Below are 15,827 nucleotides of genomic sequence, written 5' to 3'. Positions count from 1 at the left end.
TGTCTGTATTTATGAACCTCTGCCATACTAGTTCTTGCCAGTCCGCCATGTTTTTCCGCCTCTAACCGTCCGCATGGTTAGAAAATTCCCTGGGTGCGCGGTGTGGAAAGATTGGTCCGTGCGGAGGCACGGTGGAGGGGCGTGGTTGTTAAAATGACGCAATTTTGCCACGCGGAGCCGTGCGAACCTCGCGGACGCGTCAAGCATAAACCAACCTTTAGGGGGAGCCTGGAGGGTGCGTGGGAATTTGCCCAACCAGTCTACATGTGTTTTGTGGATTTGGAGAAGGCGTTTGACCGCGTCCTTCAGGGGGCCCTGTGGGGAAGGGGGGTACTGCGGGAGTATGGGGTACCAGGACCTCTGATATGGGCTGTTAGGCCCCTGTATGACCGGTGTCAGAACTTGGTCCACATTGCCGGCAGTAAGTCGGGCTCGTTCCCAATGAGAGTTGGACTCCACCAAGGCTGCCCTTTGTCACCGATTCTGTTCATAACTTTTATGGACAGGATTTCTAGGTGCTGCCACGATGTGGAAGGCATCCGTTTTGGTGGCCTGAGGATCAGGTCTCTGCTTTTTGCAGATGATGTGGTCCTGTTGGCTTCATCAGAATGTGATCTTCAGCTTTCGCTGGAGCAGTTCGCAGCCGAGTGTGAAGCAGCTGGGATGAGAATCAGCTCCTCTAAATCTGAGACCATGGTCTTGATTCGGAAATGGGTAGAATGCCTTCTCCGGGTCAGGGATGAGGTCCTGCCCCAAGTGGAGGAGTTTAAGTATCTCGGGGTCTTGTTCACGAGTGAGGGAAACCTGGAGCGTGAGATCGATATGCGGATTGGTGCTGCATCTGCAGTGATGTGGGCGTTCTACCGGTCTGTCGTGGTGAAGAGAGAGCTGAGTCAGAAGGCGAAGCTCTCGATTTACCAGTCGATCTACGTTCCTACCCTCACCTATGGTCATGAGCTTTGGGTAGTGACCGAAAGAACGAGAGCGCGGATACAAGATGCTGAAATGAGTTTTCTCTGAAGAGTGGCTGGGCGCTCCTTTAGAGATAAGGTGAGAAGCTTGGTCATCCGGGAGCGGCTCGGAGTGGACCCGCTGCTCCTCCACATCGAGAGGAGCCAGTTGAGGTGGCTCGGGCATCTGGTCAGGATGCCTCCTGGACGCTTCCCTGGTGAGGTTTTCCAGGCATGTCCAACGGGGAGGAGACCTAAAGGTAGACCCAGGACACGGTGGAGGGACTATGTCTCTCACCTGGCCAGGGAACGCCTTGGGATTCGCCCGGAGGAGCTGGCCCAAGTGGCTAGGGAGAGGGAAGTCTGGGCCTCTCGCCTTAGGCTACTGCCCCTACGACCCTACTCCAGATAAGCGGATAAAAATGGATGGATGGATGGATGGATGGATGGATGGATGGATGGATGGATGGATGGATGTTAAAAAATTGCTGGATTTCTTTTGGGTAAAAATATTCCATCAGAACTAAAGTGGACCCATTTGTATCTAAAAACGTGGTTAAAATAATTGTTGATGCTGTTTTTTAGTGTCTGTGCAGCAGGTGAAGGTAGAATCCATGGTTAGACTGCTGTTCAGGTCAATCCAGATGTTTGCTCTTTGTGCATCTGTCACACAAAACTAGACTTTATCTGGGCCTCCCATGTTTAACCAGAGCAACAAAGTATGTTAAACTAAACTATTAGTTCAATTAAACCAATAAGAGTCATTCTGACTCCGACTGAGAACAGAGTTCGGCATCTCTGAAAAGCCCCGTTTGCTCTTAGATGTGAAGATTTAGATGATTAGCTCTTAGTTTCCATGTTCAGGTAAAAACATTTCTGTGTCACTGTGCTCAAGCTTCTTTAAAAATAACTGGAAGTCATGAGAATTGTTTTATGTTTTACATTAAGACATAAAGTGAAATAGGATGAACTGCAGCTACTCAGCCAAATCTTTAGCCCCCAAGTTTTGTAATAACATGAATCAATGAATGACCAATATTTAGGTAACTTTGAGTTAAAACTCTAATTGTGTCATTAAGATAAATGTAAATCCTTTTTACTCTTTATTGATTTGCAAACTAATCCCAAGAGTGTTTCATGGATACACTGAAACAGATCTATGATCATTGTGCCTATTTTTAAGTGGAACTAAAATAATATTTCTCTTTTTTCCTGATTATCTAAAATTGTTTATAAAATAGAAAAACTTATTTTTGCATGTTGGTTTATTGAAACCAAAATGCATGAAACAGTTTTGCTTTGAAAGACATTTGAAGCTAAAATGTTCCCACTTGAATAAACATTAATTAAACCATCTGATTGAAACTACACGTTTTACTGATTTACACATTTTCTCTATTAAATGCAGCATTAATCTGTGTTATTAAGCCTTCAAACGTCCCTGACAGCTTTGGTCGGCTGCTCCCTTTAGAGATAATTCCATCGCATTAGCAGGTTTTTCCTCAGACGTTTGGAAATTTACGTGTTGTGTGTTTAATGAGCGACAGGTTTTGTTTGCTTTGATATCTCCAGGTTAAAGGTTAACAACCGTTCAGCTGACTTACAGCGCCATAAAGTCCCTTTATGATCCAAGATAGCGTAGCTTCCTTAAACTATTGACAAAGATCCTTTTATTTAGTTCACTCCAAACGCTAGAATAATAACTTAAACATGAAAGTACTTTAGTCTAAATCAGCTGTACTTAGTATTTATTCATAAACACAGAAATACAAAAAGATTCAAGCGCTGAAGCTTCTGGGGTTCAGAAGTGTTTTTGTTTTTCTTCCATATGAACTTTATAATCGCTGAGACACTTTCATGTGACACACTTCCTTTTCGTGCTAAAGTCAAACTATAAAAGGAACACAGATGCACTTCAGGTTTTTAACAAGAAGTAAAGTTTTCTTTTAACCGATCAAAGAAAAAATGTTTTACTTGATTCAATTTGTTTCATTTAAGCCTCTTATTCATAAACTGGACTCGTGCTAGGCTCTAATTTCCTTAATGAACACATTAATCTGATGCTCTCTGCCTCTCTAAATACTTATTAGTGACATAAACGTATTATTCTCCTCACCACATACGTTTCAGTACACTGTGGAACAGTAGCGGCCTACAGACGCCAACCCTGTGGTCTGAACTAATGACACAGAGAACATAAACAGTGCATTAAAGCCCATCTGAGCTGTTTTTATATATATTTTATAAACAGCTTGTGCCTAAACTCAAACACTTTGAGGTTTTAACAGAAACAGAACACACAAATCGATTGTTTGTAACAGAAAATGTACAAGTTGATCGATTCATTTTGGAAAAATAAAGTTTATTTTACACCATGGTGGCCATTTGTTTGCTTCATTCTCTTTTTTATAGCTCAGTAAGTGTGAAAAAAATTTTCACACTTGGTTAAGATTCTCATCCTTGGGTCTAATTCAGAGATCCGTAGAACCAGCGTTATCTCGTCTTCCAGTCCTGCGTTCGGGGCCACGGTGACTCGGCGTCACATGTTGCACACTTGAGCAATCACTTTTATCAGGATGTGGCTAAACTCCTCAGAGTTAATGTCTGATGAAGGGTAATTTTTACACGCCTCAAACTAACTTCCCTAAAGCTCTCTCGATGGTCAGATACACATCAGAATAGAAAAACCTGTAACCCTTTAATGCTCACACCAAGAAAAAAATGAACTATTTCAAAATTTATTCATTTGAAGCAATAAAAGTTGTGTTAATATGAATGCAGTGTGTGTTATATTACTAATAAAATAATAATGGCTGACCTTTTAATTCTAGTTTCTCCATTTCCCCTCGATTTAGCCTTGATACTCAAAACAGTTACACTTTTGTTTGAATTATTTTCTCGTCTAGTTTTGTTTTCTGCCATTTTTCCAGTTTCCTGTAAAGACAGTTTTACTTCCCTAAAATTATTCACCAGGGTTATATTTGGAAATGTCTGAAGCTGCATTATTCCTTCTATTTTCTACATCATCTTGGAGATCTCAGCTGGGCCTCTCCTCCCCATCTGCCTCTGGATCAAGGACTTCCTGACAAAAAGACCACCTGTCGGACTCGGCCCCACATGTTCTACCCATCACACTCAGCACCGGCTCTCCACAAGGATGTGTTCTGAGTCCCCTCCTGTATACACTCTACCCCCCCCCCGTGACACCTTTGTTTCTGCTCCGATTTTTCATGAGATGGACTTAAAGATCTAAAATTCATTTCAGATACACAATATTACCATTTCTCTCAAACATTGTTCACAAATCAGTCTAAATGTGTGATAGTGAGCACCTGTGCTTTGCTGAGATAATCCATCCCACCTCACAGGTGTGCCACATGAAGATGCTGATCTGACATCATGAGTAGAGCACAGGTGTACCTCATACTGCCCACAATAAAAGGCCACCCTGGAATGTGCAGTTTTTTGCTTTATTGGGGGTCTGGGGACTCAGAACCACCATTTGCCTCATGCAGTGCAACACGTCTTCTTTGCATAGAATTTTTCAGATTGTCAATTGTGGCCTGTGGAATGTTGGTCCACCCCTCTTCAATGGCTGTGCGAAGTTGTTGGATATTAGTGGGAACTGGTACAAGCTGTTGAATACGGCAGTCAAGCACATCCCAAACATGCTCAACGGGTGACATGTCCAGGGAGTATGCTGGCCATGCACTAACTGGGACATTTTCAGCTTCCAAAAATTGTGTACAGATCCTTGCAACATGGGGCCGTGCATTATCTTACTGAAACATGAGGTGATGTTCATGGATGTATGGCACAACAATGGGCCTCAGGATCTCATCACGGTATCTCTGTGCATTCAAAATGCCATCAATAAAATGCACCTGTGTTCTTCGTCCATAACAGATGTCTGCCCATACCATAACCCCACCACCACCATGGGCCACTCGATCCACAACATTGACATCAGCAAAGCGCTCACCCACATGACGCCACACACGCTATCTGCCATCTGCCCTGGACAATGTAAACCGAGATTCATCCGTGAAGAGAACACCTCTCCAACGTGCCAGATGCCATTGAATGTGAGCATTTGCCCACTCAAGTCTGTTACGGTGACAAGCTGGAGTCAGGTCAAGACCCCGATGAAGACGACAAGCATGCAGTTGATCTTCCCTGAGACGGTTTCTGACAGTTTGTGCAGAAATTGTTTGGTTATGCAAACCAATTGTTTCAGCAGCTGTCTGAGTGGCTGGTCTCAGACGATCTTGGAGGTGAACCTGCTGGATGTGGAGGTCCTGGGCTGGTGTGGTTAAACGTCATCTGCAGTTGTGAGGCCGGTTGGATGTACTGCCATATTCTCTGAAACGCCTTTGGAGACGGCTTACGGTGGAGAAATGAACATTCAATGCACAAGCAACAGATCTGGTTGACATTCCTGCTGTCAGCATGCCAATTGCACGCTCCCTCAATGATTGTGTCATCTGTGGCATTTTGCTGTGAGACAAAACTGCTCATTCCAGGGTGGCCTTTTATTGTGGGCAGTATAAGGTACACCTGTGAATTACTCATGATGTCGGATCAGCATCTTGATGTGGCACACCTGTGAGGTGGTATGGATTATCTCAGCAAAGCAGAAGTGCTCACTATCACACATTTAGACTGATTTGTGAACAATGTTTGAGCGAAATGGTAATATTGAGTATCTGGAATGAATTTTAGATCTTTAAGTCCACATCTCATGAAAAATCGGAGCAGAAACAAAGGTGTTGCATTTATATTTTTGTTGAGTGTAGTTTGCAGATGACACCACCGCGGTTGGACTCATCTCAAGGGATCAGACTATAGAGAAGAGGTCAGCAGACTGACTGCATGGTGTTCAGTAAACAACCTCCAACTGAACACCACAAAAGCTAAAGGCTACACTCCCTGAGGTTTCTGGGTCTGCAGATCTCTGATGATCTCTCCTGGACTGCTAATACTACGTCAGTGGTGAAAAAGGTCCATCAGCATCTCCACTTCCTGAGAGTGCTCAGGAGGAACAACCTGGAGGAGAGGCTGCTAGTGACCTTCTACAGAGCCACCATAATAGCACCTTAGCGTACGGCATCACAACATGGTATGGGTGCTCAGCTGCCGACAGGAATGTACAGCTGAGAGTCTTCAGCATAAAACCAGGACAAATAGATTCAGGGATAGCTTCTTTCCCAGAGCCATCACTGTAGTAAACAACCACCAAACCAGATGAACCTGTAAACTCGAACCACACATATACTGATCTATATTGATCATGTGCAATAACAATCATATGTGCTTTTTTAATTCACTCAATATGCAAAAATTCTGCTTACAATAATGACCTGCACTGAATCCAACTAATGCTGCAACAGTATTGTTGCTGCTACTCAGACTTGTACATATTACTGTTGATGAGACATTTAAGTTATTATTGTATTATTTTTTGTTTTCTTTTACATTTTGCACCAAAGGGAGTGGCACTCCAATTCTATTGTACCCTGTACAATGGCAATAAAGGCTATTCTATTCTATTCTATTTTTGTTAACATGGCACAAAGATGAGTAGTTTCCTCTTTTCATTAGCAGGAGACACAAAAACCAGCTTTGTTCTATTAACAAACACTTTCCAATATTTTATTGTCTTAAAAAACAAATACTGAGCAAGCAGATCAAATACCTCAAAGTGAGCGTGTGTTGATATTTTAATTTAACACACAGAAGTGTTTAAATCATAGCAGCTCGGTGGATCTGGTGTCAGTGGAGCGTCACCTTGCTTAAGGCAGGTGGTGCAGCATTACTACGTCATTTTACTGTGAATAATTATTAATTAAGTCATTATTTTGTAAAAAAGTACAAATAAAAAAGTATTTACACTCTGGTTTTGGTCTGAGGAAACCCAGCTAGTATTCCTCTGATTTTATGTCTGTTGGCACCAAGCTAGTGCCAGGGCTGATGGGAACATCAGCGTGGGCTCCCATCACAGGCGGGGTGGGGGTCGTTGTGGACGCCTGCTGAGAATGCTGCAGCTTCTTCCTGTTGATCTTCCTCTCTTTGGCCCGTCGGTTCTGAAACCAGATCTTAACCTGATAAACACAAACAGGAGAGGACTGTAACCCACGGCAACACAACCTCGTATCACGGATCCTCCATAAAAATAGCTTGACTCTTCCTGTCGAACGGGTAAATTCTGGGTCATTTCCACTCGTTTCTCTCTCTAACTTCTGCTTTAGATGGAAATGTCGAGTTTCCTCTGAGCTCCTCTGGATGTCAGCTGTTGCACCCAGCTGTGGGTTAGTGAGGCTAAACGACTCGACTGGAGAAACGTTAATGACAATAAGAGCATCGTGAGAACACGAGCCAACATTTTACCATTGAAGCTGCTGATGTATTTGGCCACAAGAGCATTACGGTCTGATGCTGGTTTCTCAGAATCAGAAACAAACTGTTGTGACTGTACATCTGACACCATGGCTGCCAAATACACTAACACAACTGTCACTACTACAGTTTACCAATTGTATGAAATTATAAATTCAGATTTATTTATCATTACTCTTGATGCTTGTTTTGAAACAGGGTGTGGGTGGGCGGTTTAGTTGCACCACTTTTAGCCAAGTGGTAGCCGCACTCTGCCAGCAATGAAGAAAAGAGGAAACCAGTGGGATTTTTTCTTTTTAGCATGACATGTCATCACAATTTTTCAAAAACCTCTTAACCTTTTTTCAATGGGAGACATATTTATTTCTACTGTCATGTAGTCACCTGTCACGGTCCGTGGTGAGCCTCCTGCATTTCACCTGTATTTTCTGAGCATTGTTTTCAGGTGGGCGTGTCTGAGAGTCTGAGAGTCTCCAGCTGCAGCCAATCCAGTCATTACGGCCCAGGGGATTTAAGGAGCAGTGTGGCACTTCACTTCGCCGGATGATTACTCTATCTTGGGTAGTTCTAGCCTTAGCCTTAGCCTTAACCTGTCTTGATCCTGTGAAATTTTTAGTTCCTAGTCACTAACCTGTATTTGAAGCTCTGCTTGATTTCTGTCGTCAGAAGAAATCCTGATAATCCTCCCCTGCTCTGCTCCAGGTTTCTCTTTCACACTCCACCACCTCCATAACCAGCTTGGACTCCTGCACACCAGATCACGCCGTCTCCTCCCCTGGCCGCTCGCTCTCAGCCGCTCACCTGCCTCCACCAAACCGCTGCTCCTACCTACTCTCTGGACCAACAGTCCCATCACCTTCTGGAGCTTTCCTGCTCACCCGGACCTGACCAGTCCCTCCGGAGGTTCTCACCACTACTGCAATCAGTAAGCTCCACTCCCAATATCATTCTCCGTCATTCCTCCATATACTCATTTTGTCTCCCTCCTCAGAGTTCCATCCTGAAATCTTGCTGCCAGCCTGCCCGTCGTCTGTTCCCCTCGTTGCCCTTCAGTACATAATAAAGTCGTTTTACTTACTTACCGGTTCCTGTGTGGTGATTCTGCATGTCGTGGGTCAAAAGATTGCTGCCCGCCATGACATCACCAGTATGAATTTGGCGTTCTTGTTAAGACCAGCACATCCATTTTCTGTCCCCTCTTTGTTCTACTCAGGCTAACTGGAAATAACTGTTACAATTGTTCAGAAAACAGTCTGAACACTCTTTGGTCAGATCACCAGTAAAGCAAAGGTAACGTTAATGCAGTACTCAAAAAGTTCTCAGGTTCTCAAACATGAGCACTAATAGCCTAGCCTAGAAACCTAGACCAACCGTGGCGGCAGCAGGTCTACCACTGGCCTAAATAGTATAAGGTCTGGCCAACCACAGCGCTCTGCCTTTGTTAGGTGGGCTTAACACCAGAGCTGTGATGAAGAAAAACTACAAAGATGGCTCAGAAACTGTGCTCGCTTGAAATGGATTTGGCATCAACTTTGGATGATTTGGACTTCTTAAGCTTTGTGTGCTTTCTCTCTATTTTAATCTATTTTTCTTCTATGGTGCATGGAGGACTGCCCTGTGTACTGATTTCTGTGGAGATTAATACATCATGTTTGTTGCTCTGATTGATCCTAGCACTATCCCATTTGTGTACAGAAACAGTTTGAAAGACCACCGTAGATTCAGCCCCATGACTGAGCTCTGTCTATGGGTCGTGGCCAGACCCTATATTTACATTTACGGGATGGCTCGATGCTCACTTTTAAAGAGCAGGTTCATTGAAAAACCTTTTTTTTTTTCCTTTTTCTTTTTGAAATATGATCATCCATTCTGAATTTTATGTGCAGGCTGAACATGAAAACAGTGTAAAGTCATCACATCATCACACGTTTGTGAAAGTACATCTCCACATCTGACCCATCCCCATGGGGAGAGGTGAGCTGCAGCAGTGGCTGTGCTTGGGAACTATTTAATCCCCCAATCCCACCACTTAAAGCTGAGTGTCAAGCAGAGAAGCACTGGGTTCCATTTTTTGGAGTCTGTATGACCCAACCGGGATTTGAACCCTGATCTCCCAGTCCCAGGGTGGCCGCTGAGAAGTCCTACAAGCCTTATTTCACTCAGGCTTGGTTTTTTTTTTTTTTTTTTTTTTTTTGTGAAAAAGAAAGCATCATCATAGCATTTTTCACCCAAGAAAGATGAGTGAATATAGGCAGTGGAAGAGCGTTATTGGTGTTGGCCAATCAAAGGAGAAATGTTTGCATATCATGAATAATTTCCACCTTCACCCATCCAACTAACTTCTACAACTCACGAGAGATTCATTCATAAAGACCACAGCAGGCTAATTGAAAAAATGTGCCCTCTTTTATCGTCTACTGATCTAAAACTGAATGAATCATTTATGCTTTAAAGCAGCATCCATATCATCAGGTCTCCTATTTGTCTCGGTCTTAATGAAGGTTATGCGTCCATGAGTGGGTCCCCAAGATGTGGTGAGGACCTCACTGTTGGTCACCAAACTCTTGAGGTGATCTCCAGAAATCAGATAGACACGAGAACCCTAATAAAACACTTTTTCATTAGCTGTAACAAAAGTTTGTAGTAAAAGTAGATGAGTTGATGTTTGTGTTTTCATTACATAACTGATCTGTTTAGCCATGTTTGTTCAGTCCTCCCCAGTGAATATTAGCGTTGCAGTTTTTCTCGTCGTTATTTTGTGGGTCTGAGCTGGATCGTTTTGAAGTCCTCTCGCTCTAGAGGACTGTTCTAGAAGTTTAATCTGAAGGATTTTCAGCATGTCAGGTTATTTTCACCCACAGCTGAGACGCTGTGCCTGGACTGATCTGAAGACAAAGTGTCATTAGATTTTCATCTAACCGGAGTCATCTACATCAGAAACCCCCAGATGCAAACAGGATGTGCTAGATATGTTGTACAACATTGTACATCACCTTGTTGTTGAAATGTTACGGGAACAAGTCAAACCCCAACATTTCTCAACATTGTAGTTAGAAACTCTGGTATGAAGGGTGATTTGCAAATCCGCCAAGAATGTTGGACGTTAGCTTAAGAGCTGTTCTAATGTTGTTCTTCTTGTGACCCCTCTGACCTGTCTCTCTGAGAGGCTGAGAGCCATCGACAGCTCTGACTTCCTCCTCATGGTGATGTAGCGGTTGCACTGAAACTCTTTCTCCAGCTCCTGCCGTTGGTGGTCAGTGTACACCACCCTGTACTTGTCCTTTGTCCGCGTCTTTCCTCCTGAGTCACACAAAACAAACGTGCAAAATCAGGTGCATTTTAAAATGTAAGTAAATACAGTTGAGTTATTCATCCATGTGTGATGATTACACCTTCCTCTTTTCCCACAATGCAACAGGAAGGAATGTGTCGGTGAGTCACATGTGTTGTAGAGGAAAGGCCAAACATGTCTGGAGCCAAGCTGAAGTTCAGGCGCCACTTAAATCCCCATCAGTACTATTAATCACCCTGCATAACGCAAGGACTCCTCTCTGCCTCCTTATCACTGTGGAGTGTTTACATAGGTGTTTTCATAGGCGTCCATTCATTCATGTGTTCACGTACTCACTGTCAGCACTATCGATTGGAAAAATTAACCATGGAACACATTGACCAGAGCAGATCCATGCATATGCACACACAGCTGAGAGTTTAAACATTTGGTGTGACTTCCTGCAGACTTCTTGCAGTATTTGTCAAAGCTCTGCACCTACAGGACAGAGAGGGTGTGGAGAGATAGCTGCGCTGACATGGTCTCCATTATTAGTTGTGCACTGACATCTCCAGCCGTGCTGCCGGAAGGGAGGGGTGACAGCAAGACAAATAGCTGTCAAAGACAAAGGTTTTGGGTTGTGCAGTTTGTGGTAATTTTGTGCTACTTTGCATGCTATAATCTAAGTATGCATGACTGACTGTGACACGAAAATAAGCGCGATAATAAAACATAAACTCGTAATTTACGGGGTTAAGAGACATAAACTCTGCTTGGTCCTACCTGGAAGCGTCTGTCTGATTGGCTCTGGTGGTCTCCTCCTGGAGCTGAACGGGTCCTGTCCTGAGAGGAAGCTGTAGCCGGGGAATGACCCTCCTGCAGCGGCTGAGGGCGCGCTGCTCAGCTCAGGGGAGGTGAAGCTCACCTGTCCGCCTCCGGGGCTCGAACCCGCGAAGCTGAAGGGGAATTCCTCCCCGGGAGCGTAAACGGGGTTCCAGGCGCTCGGTAGTGGGTCGATGACCCCGGAAACGTGATGCTGATAGCCGGTGAAGTCATACGAAGGCGGGATGTACTGACTGTTCAGTGTCAGCGTCTGAGCCGGGTGTCGCACCGACTGGGAGTTGGGGTACATCCCGGTGTCCTGGACAGGTGTGGGGGCTCTCTCAGGTGAGTTACACCTCCTGGTGCATGGTACAGGCCCCGTTCTGGTTTCGCTTCAGTCTAAGGTTCAGAATGATAACTACCAGGATACCTGTGCACTAGGGACTACACACCTTTATAGATTTACTGCCGAGGAGTTCAAAAGTATCAGAATGACGTCACGTTTACCTGAGACTCACCTGCTGCGCTCTAAGGCGACGTCAGGACAATGACCCGCATCTACCTGGTTTGAGATAAGGCCATGTGGTCAGGTGGGCTCGGGAGCACCCACGCAGGTTGTAAATAAAACTATAAATAATGTAATCAGTTGTTCTTCCCATTTTGTCATTTTCTTCCTAAACATTTATTCTTTTTACAGGCAAAACATAAAGCTTGACGTTCTGACTCATTAGAAAAACTTTCCTGTTTTATCCTCATAAAACAGAGTTAATGGGGATATCCCATAAATAAACCAGCCTATATATATATATATATATATATATATATATATATATAGACAAATAAATAGTGGGTGTGCCCGAATCCACAGGTAGGATGCTTATGAGTACAGGTCCTCGCCGGTCTAGCAAGGCCGGGTCCTTGCTAGACCGCTAAGACTGGAACCATCGACATATACATATACAGACAATAGGTTTCCATAGACCCCAATAACACGTTTTTGAGGAGAAATGGGAGGTGGCCACCACCGCCATTTTGATCGTGTCACAGGTTCCGTCAAGCCCAGACAATTCCACAAAAGGGAAGAGAGGTGGAGCTGAGGGTGGGGCTGTAAGGCTGGGATCAAATGACGACACCCGGTCGAACTAGCTACAAGCTAACCTGAAGCTAATCCAAAGCTAACGCGGAGGTGGTAGCTAAGCTAATGGAGGTAGCTACCTAGCTACAACCGAAGCTAACTGTGTGGAACACCAGCGACCTGAAGCTCACACGGACTTTGTGTGGAGGTTGGCGGCGCTTTTTCATGAAAACTATCTTTCTGTGAAAAAAAAAGTATTAAATCGGTAAGTTTATAAGTTATTTCCTTAATGAAAATATATTTTCCTTTGAGCAAGTTTTCAATATTGTTAACATACGGTATTTTCCGGACTATAACCCCCAAATTCCACTACCTCCGCTCCGGTCCGCCCCTGCCTTCCGCAGCCGCTCGCTTCCGAACTCAGTCTTTACTGGTACCCGCTCTACAACGGCTCCGCTCCGGTGCGGAGACCTGAGGTGGGCAAACAAGCATGCGCGGGATTTTCGAGATCTTGCGATACAGTCCGAGCAATAAACGTGGAAGTTAGATCCAAACACCCGTTGTGTGGGAGAAGCATCGAAATGAACTGTTTAATCTGCCCATCATTTGTGTTGAGAGATCAGCAGTGTTTGGATCAACAAAGTGTGACTACTTTGATAGTGGAAACTGTATTTATGGCTTACTTTTGTGCATTTAAACTTCAGCCGCCATTGATAGTTGTTAAAAGTTGTTAAACCTGTGCATATGAAACAAAAAACGCCTTTTGTTTATCGATTTATTGTGAAAAACGGAAGTTGTGCTTGTTCCTTTTCCTGTTGGGCGGTTGTGATTTCTGTCCATTTACTGCGGAGGTGCTCCGGCTTCCGGCAAAAATAGAATCGATTCTATTTTTGCCGGATGCCGGAACAGAGGGCGGCGCACTGCGCCGCACTGCAGGAGCACGGCAGCAGTAGTGGAATTGCTCTGATTGATTACAACAGGACCGATTTTGCTCCGGCGTTCGTGTCGGAGCGGAGCGGAGGTAATGGAATTTGGGGGTTAGTCACCAGCCATAAAATGTATAATGAAGAAGAAAAAAACATATATGTTGCATTTTGGGGGGAAACTTTATTATTTTTCTGACAAAATCTGAGACCAAGCGTTTCACATTGCAAGACAAGTACCGGTAACAATAACAGAATAAACAACACTGCACAGCAGCGCGCCACGGTCTCCAGCAGAGGATGGCGGTGTTTGAAACCATCCCAGCCGGACAGGGGAGCTCATTCCTGGGTCGGAGCCGGCCCGCAGCAGTGCGCCACAGGCTGCAGCAGGTGATGGCGGGGCAGAGGAGCTGAAACCTGGGCCGGATCCAGTGTGCAACAGGCTTCAGCAGGTGATGGCTGTGTGTTTTTTATTCCCAGCGGGGCAGGGAAGCTCATTCCTGGTCCAGAGCCAGCCCGCAGCAGCAGCGCGGTATAGCCTACATAATTTGGTGTATAAGTCGCTCCAGAGTGTAAATTATAGGACCGGCCACACTATGAAAAAGAGTGCAACTTATAGTCCGGAAAATACGGTAGTTATTAGTATTTGAGATAAATTAGCAGGCTAAATACATTTCATATATTTCTAAAACGTAATCCTTGTTTGTATCTTGTACAGCCAAGTAGCCTTTATTCTGGACTCAGTACAATTCACCAAAAGTAAAGAGACATTATACAGATGAAGTAAGCACAAGATAACTTACTGGACGAAACAGAATTATTATCATGAGAACCAGAACAAGACAGCCTGATAACAGTCATGTGAAAATAACAGTTAAAAAGTATGTATGTGTAATAGAAATAAAAATATAGTAGAATTAGTGTAACTCACTGTGATCCAAACAATAAATCAGCCATAGCTGATTAGCAATCATGAAATGAGGTCTGGGAGATTTTAAGTTTCATTCTTTTATTACATTTTTTTCTTAGATCTGTTAAAAGGTCACCATGGCAGCCTGTGTGTCTTCAATGTCGGCTACACAAAGCAGCAAGTGTAAGTTCCAAGTACTTGTCTTGACCACTTCATGTATGGTTTTGTACTTTAAACAGCTAGGCCAAACCAGTTATTTTTTTCTCCATAGCCATTTGGATCATTGGAGACAGTTACGTGAGGCGTGGTGCCCAGAGAGCTACAGAGACCCTCGGAGACAACCTTGGCCTCCCTGACGTCTGTGTCTCCTGGTTTGGTTGGGGCGGACTGAGGTGGAAAGACCTTCTCCCCTTCTTTTTCCACTCCCTGCGAGGAAGAGCAGCTCCTGATGTCCTTCTCATCCACTGCGGCGGCAATGACATGGGGGTGGTCAGCAGTGTGAAGCTGGTCAGCATGATGGAGGACCTGCACCGGCTTCACCTTCTACACCCTCAAATGATGATCATCGTGTCATTCATCACCCAAAGGTGTTGCTGGAGGGCAGGTGTAAAACCTGCTAAAATTGAGAAGGCCAGGAGGTTTGTCAACATTGTTATGGCTACACTTATTTCTAGCTTAAATGGTGCCGTTGTTGTGCATCCTCACATCACGTCTTCTTGTACCGGCACTTTGTGTCATGTTATTTTATAAAATGTGATGTAAAAAAATAAATGTTTTTGCTCAATTACTGGCATTTCTTTGGTTAAGACCAAAAAGGAAGGAAGAATAATTTATGCCAAGTTGTTTCTACAACAGGCCCATTTTAAGTCCAACAGTTTCTTAGCAGCTAATTGAAATGTGTTCTTTACTAACTTTATTTGGTTTAAAAATCTTTCTAAAATAAACCTTAGAGGCTGTCGCATTGCAAAACCCAATCATACTTGTTATGTAAATATTAGCTTTGTAGATATTTTTTACTGATAGATATTTGTGTGCTAAAAAAACCATAAACTTAAATTTGTCATTCTTTATTGAAAAACAACAAAATACAGGTACAGAAAGTGTGGGAAAATGATAATGTGAAAGTATTGCACTTTAAATGTAATCCTATTTATCTTTAAAAAGAAAAACTCTAAAAATGTCCTGTACAGCAACATGACAGAAGAATGGTGGTCTGTCTGTCAGAATGTGCTGAACAGATTAGTTCTATCAAGAGGAGCGTTTTGTTTACGAGGTTCCCCTTGAATAAAAATTTATGTTATTGTAATATTGGTTTGGGTTATGTATCGCCACATCAGCATGTAAATGCTGAACCAATCTGGAATAAAGAGGGTTGGTAGAGGATAAACAAGTAAATAAGAGAGAAAAATAAAAACTAGGAAACCAACATAAAAAACAGCAACCAGCTGCTGCACCTGTGACGCCCATCTCCACCACGCCA

At 43.8% G+C, this 15,827-nt stretch overlaps 1 protein-coding gene and 1 long non-coding RNA gene across 2 annotated transcripts; one reads left to right on the top strand and one right to left on the bottom strand.

Annotated features, from left to right (window-relative positions):
• Positions 1 to 6,575: 6,575 nt before the first annotated feature.
• Positions 6,576 to 12,106, bottom strand: LOC107375644 (homeobox protein CHOX-CAD). The gene is made up of 3 exons (XM_015944286.3): positions 11,401 to 12,106; positions 10,498 to 10,646; positions 6,576 to 7,051 (listed from the first exon to the last, which is right to left on the bottom strand). The coding sequence occupies exons 1-3, from the start codon at positions 11,747 to 11,749 to the stop codon at positions 6,869 to 6,871; spliced, it is 681 nt and encodes a 226-aa protein (XP_015799772.3). The 5' UTR covers positions 11,750 to 12,106; the 3' UTR covers positions 6,576 to 6,868.
• On the top strand, positions 7,048 to 8,558 carry LOC139072159 (uncharacterized). The gene is made up of 3 exons (XR_011521754.1): positions 7,048 to 7,907; positions 8,049 to 8,271; positions 8,338 to 8,558. It is a non-coding gene; the product is annotated as an uncharacterized lncRNA (long non-coding RNA).
• Positions 12,107 to 15,827: the final 3,721 nt, after the last annotated feature.

This window comes from Nothobranchius furzeri, chromosome 1, assembly GCF_043380555.1.
Source record: "Nothobranchius furzeri strain GRZ-AD chromosome 1, NfurGRZ-RIMD1, whole genome shotgun sequence".
In the NCBI taxonomy this organism is placed as follows: domain Eukaryota; kingdom Metazoa; phylum Chordata; class Actinopteri; order Cyprinodontiformes; family Nothobranchiidae; genus Nothobranchius; species Nothobranchius furzeri.
Note: the sequence above shows the minus strand (reverse complement) of the source record. Positions and strands in the feature narration are given on the sequence as shown.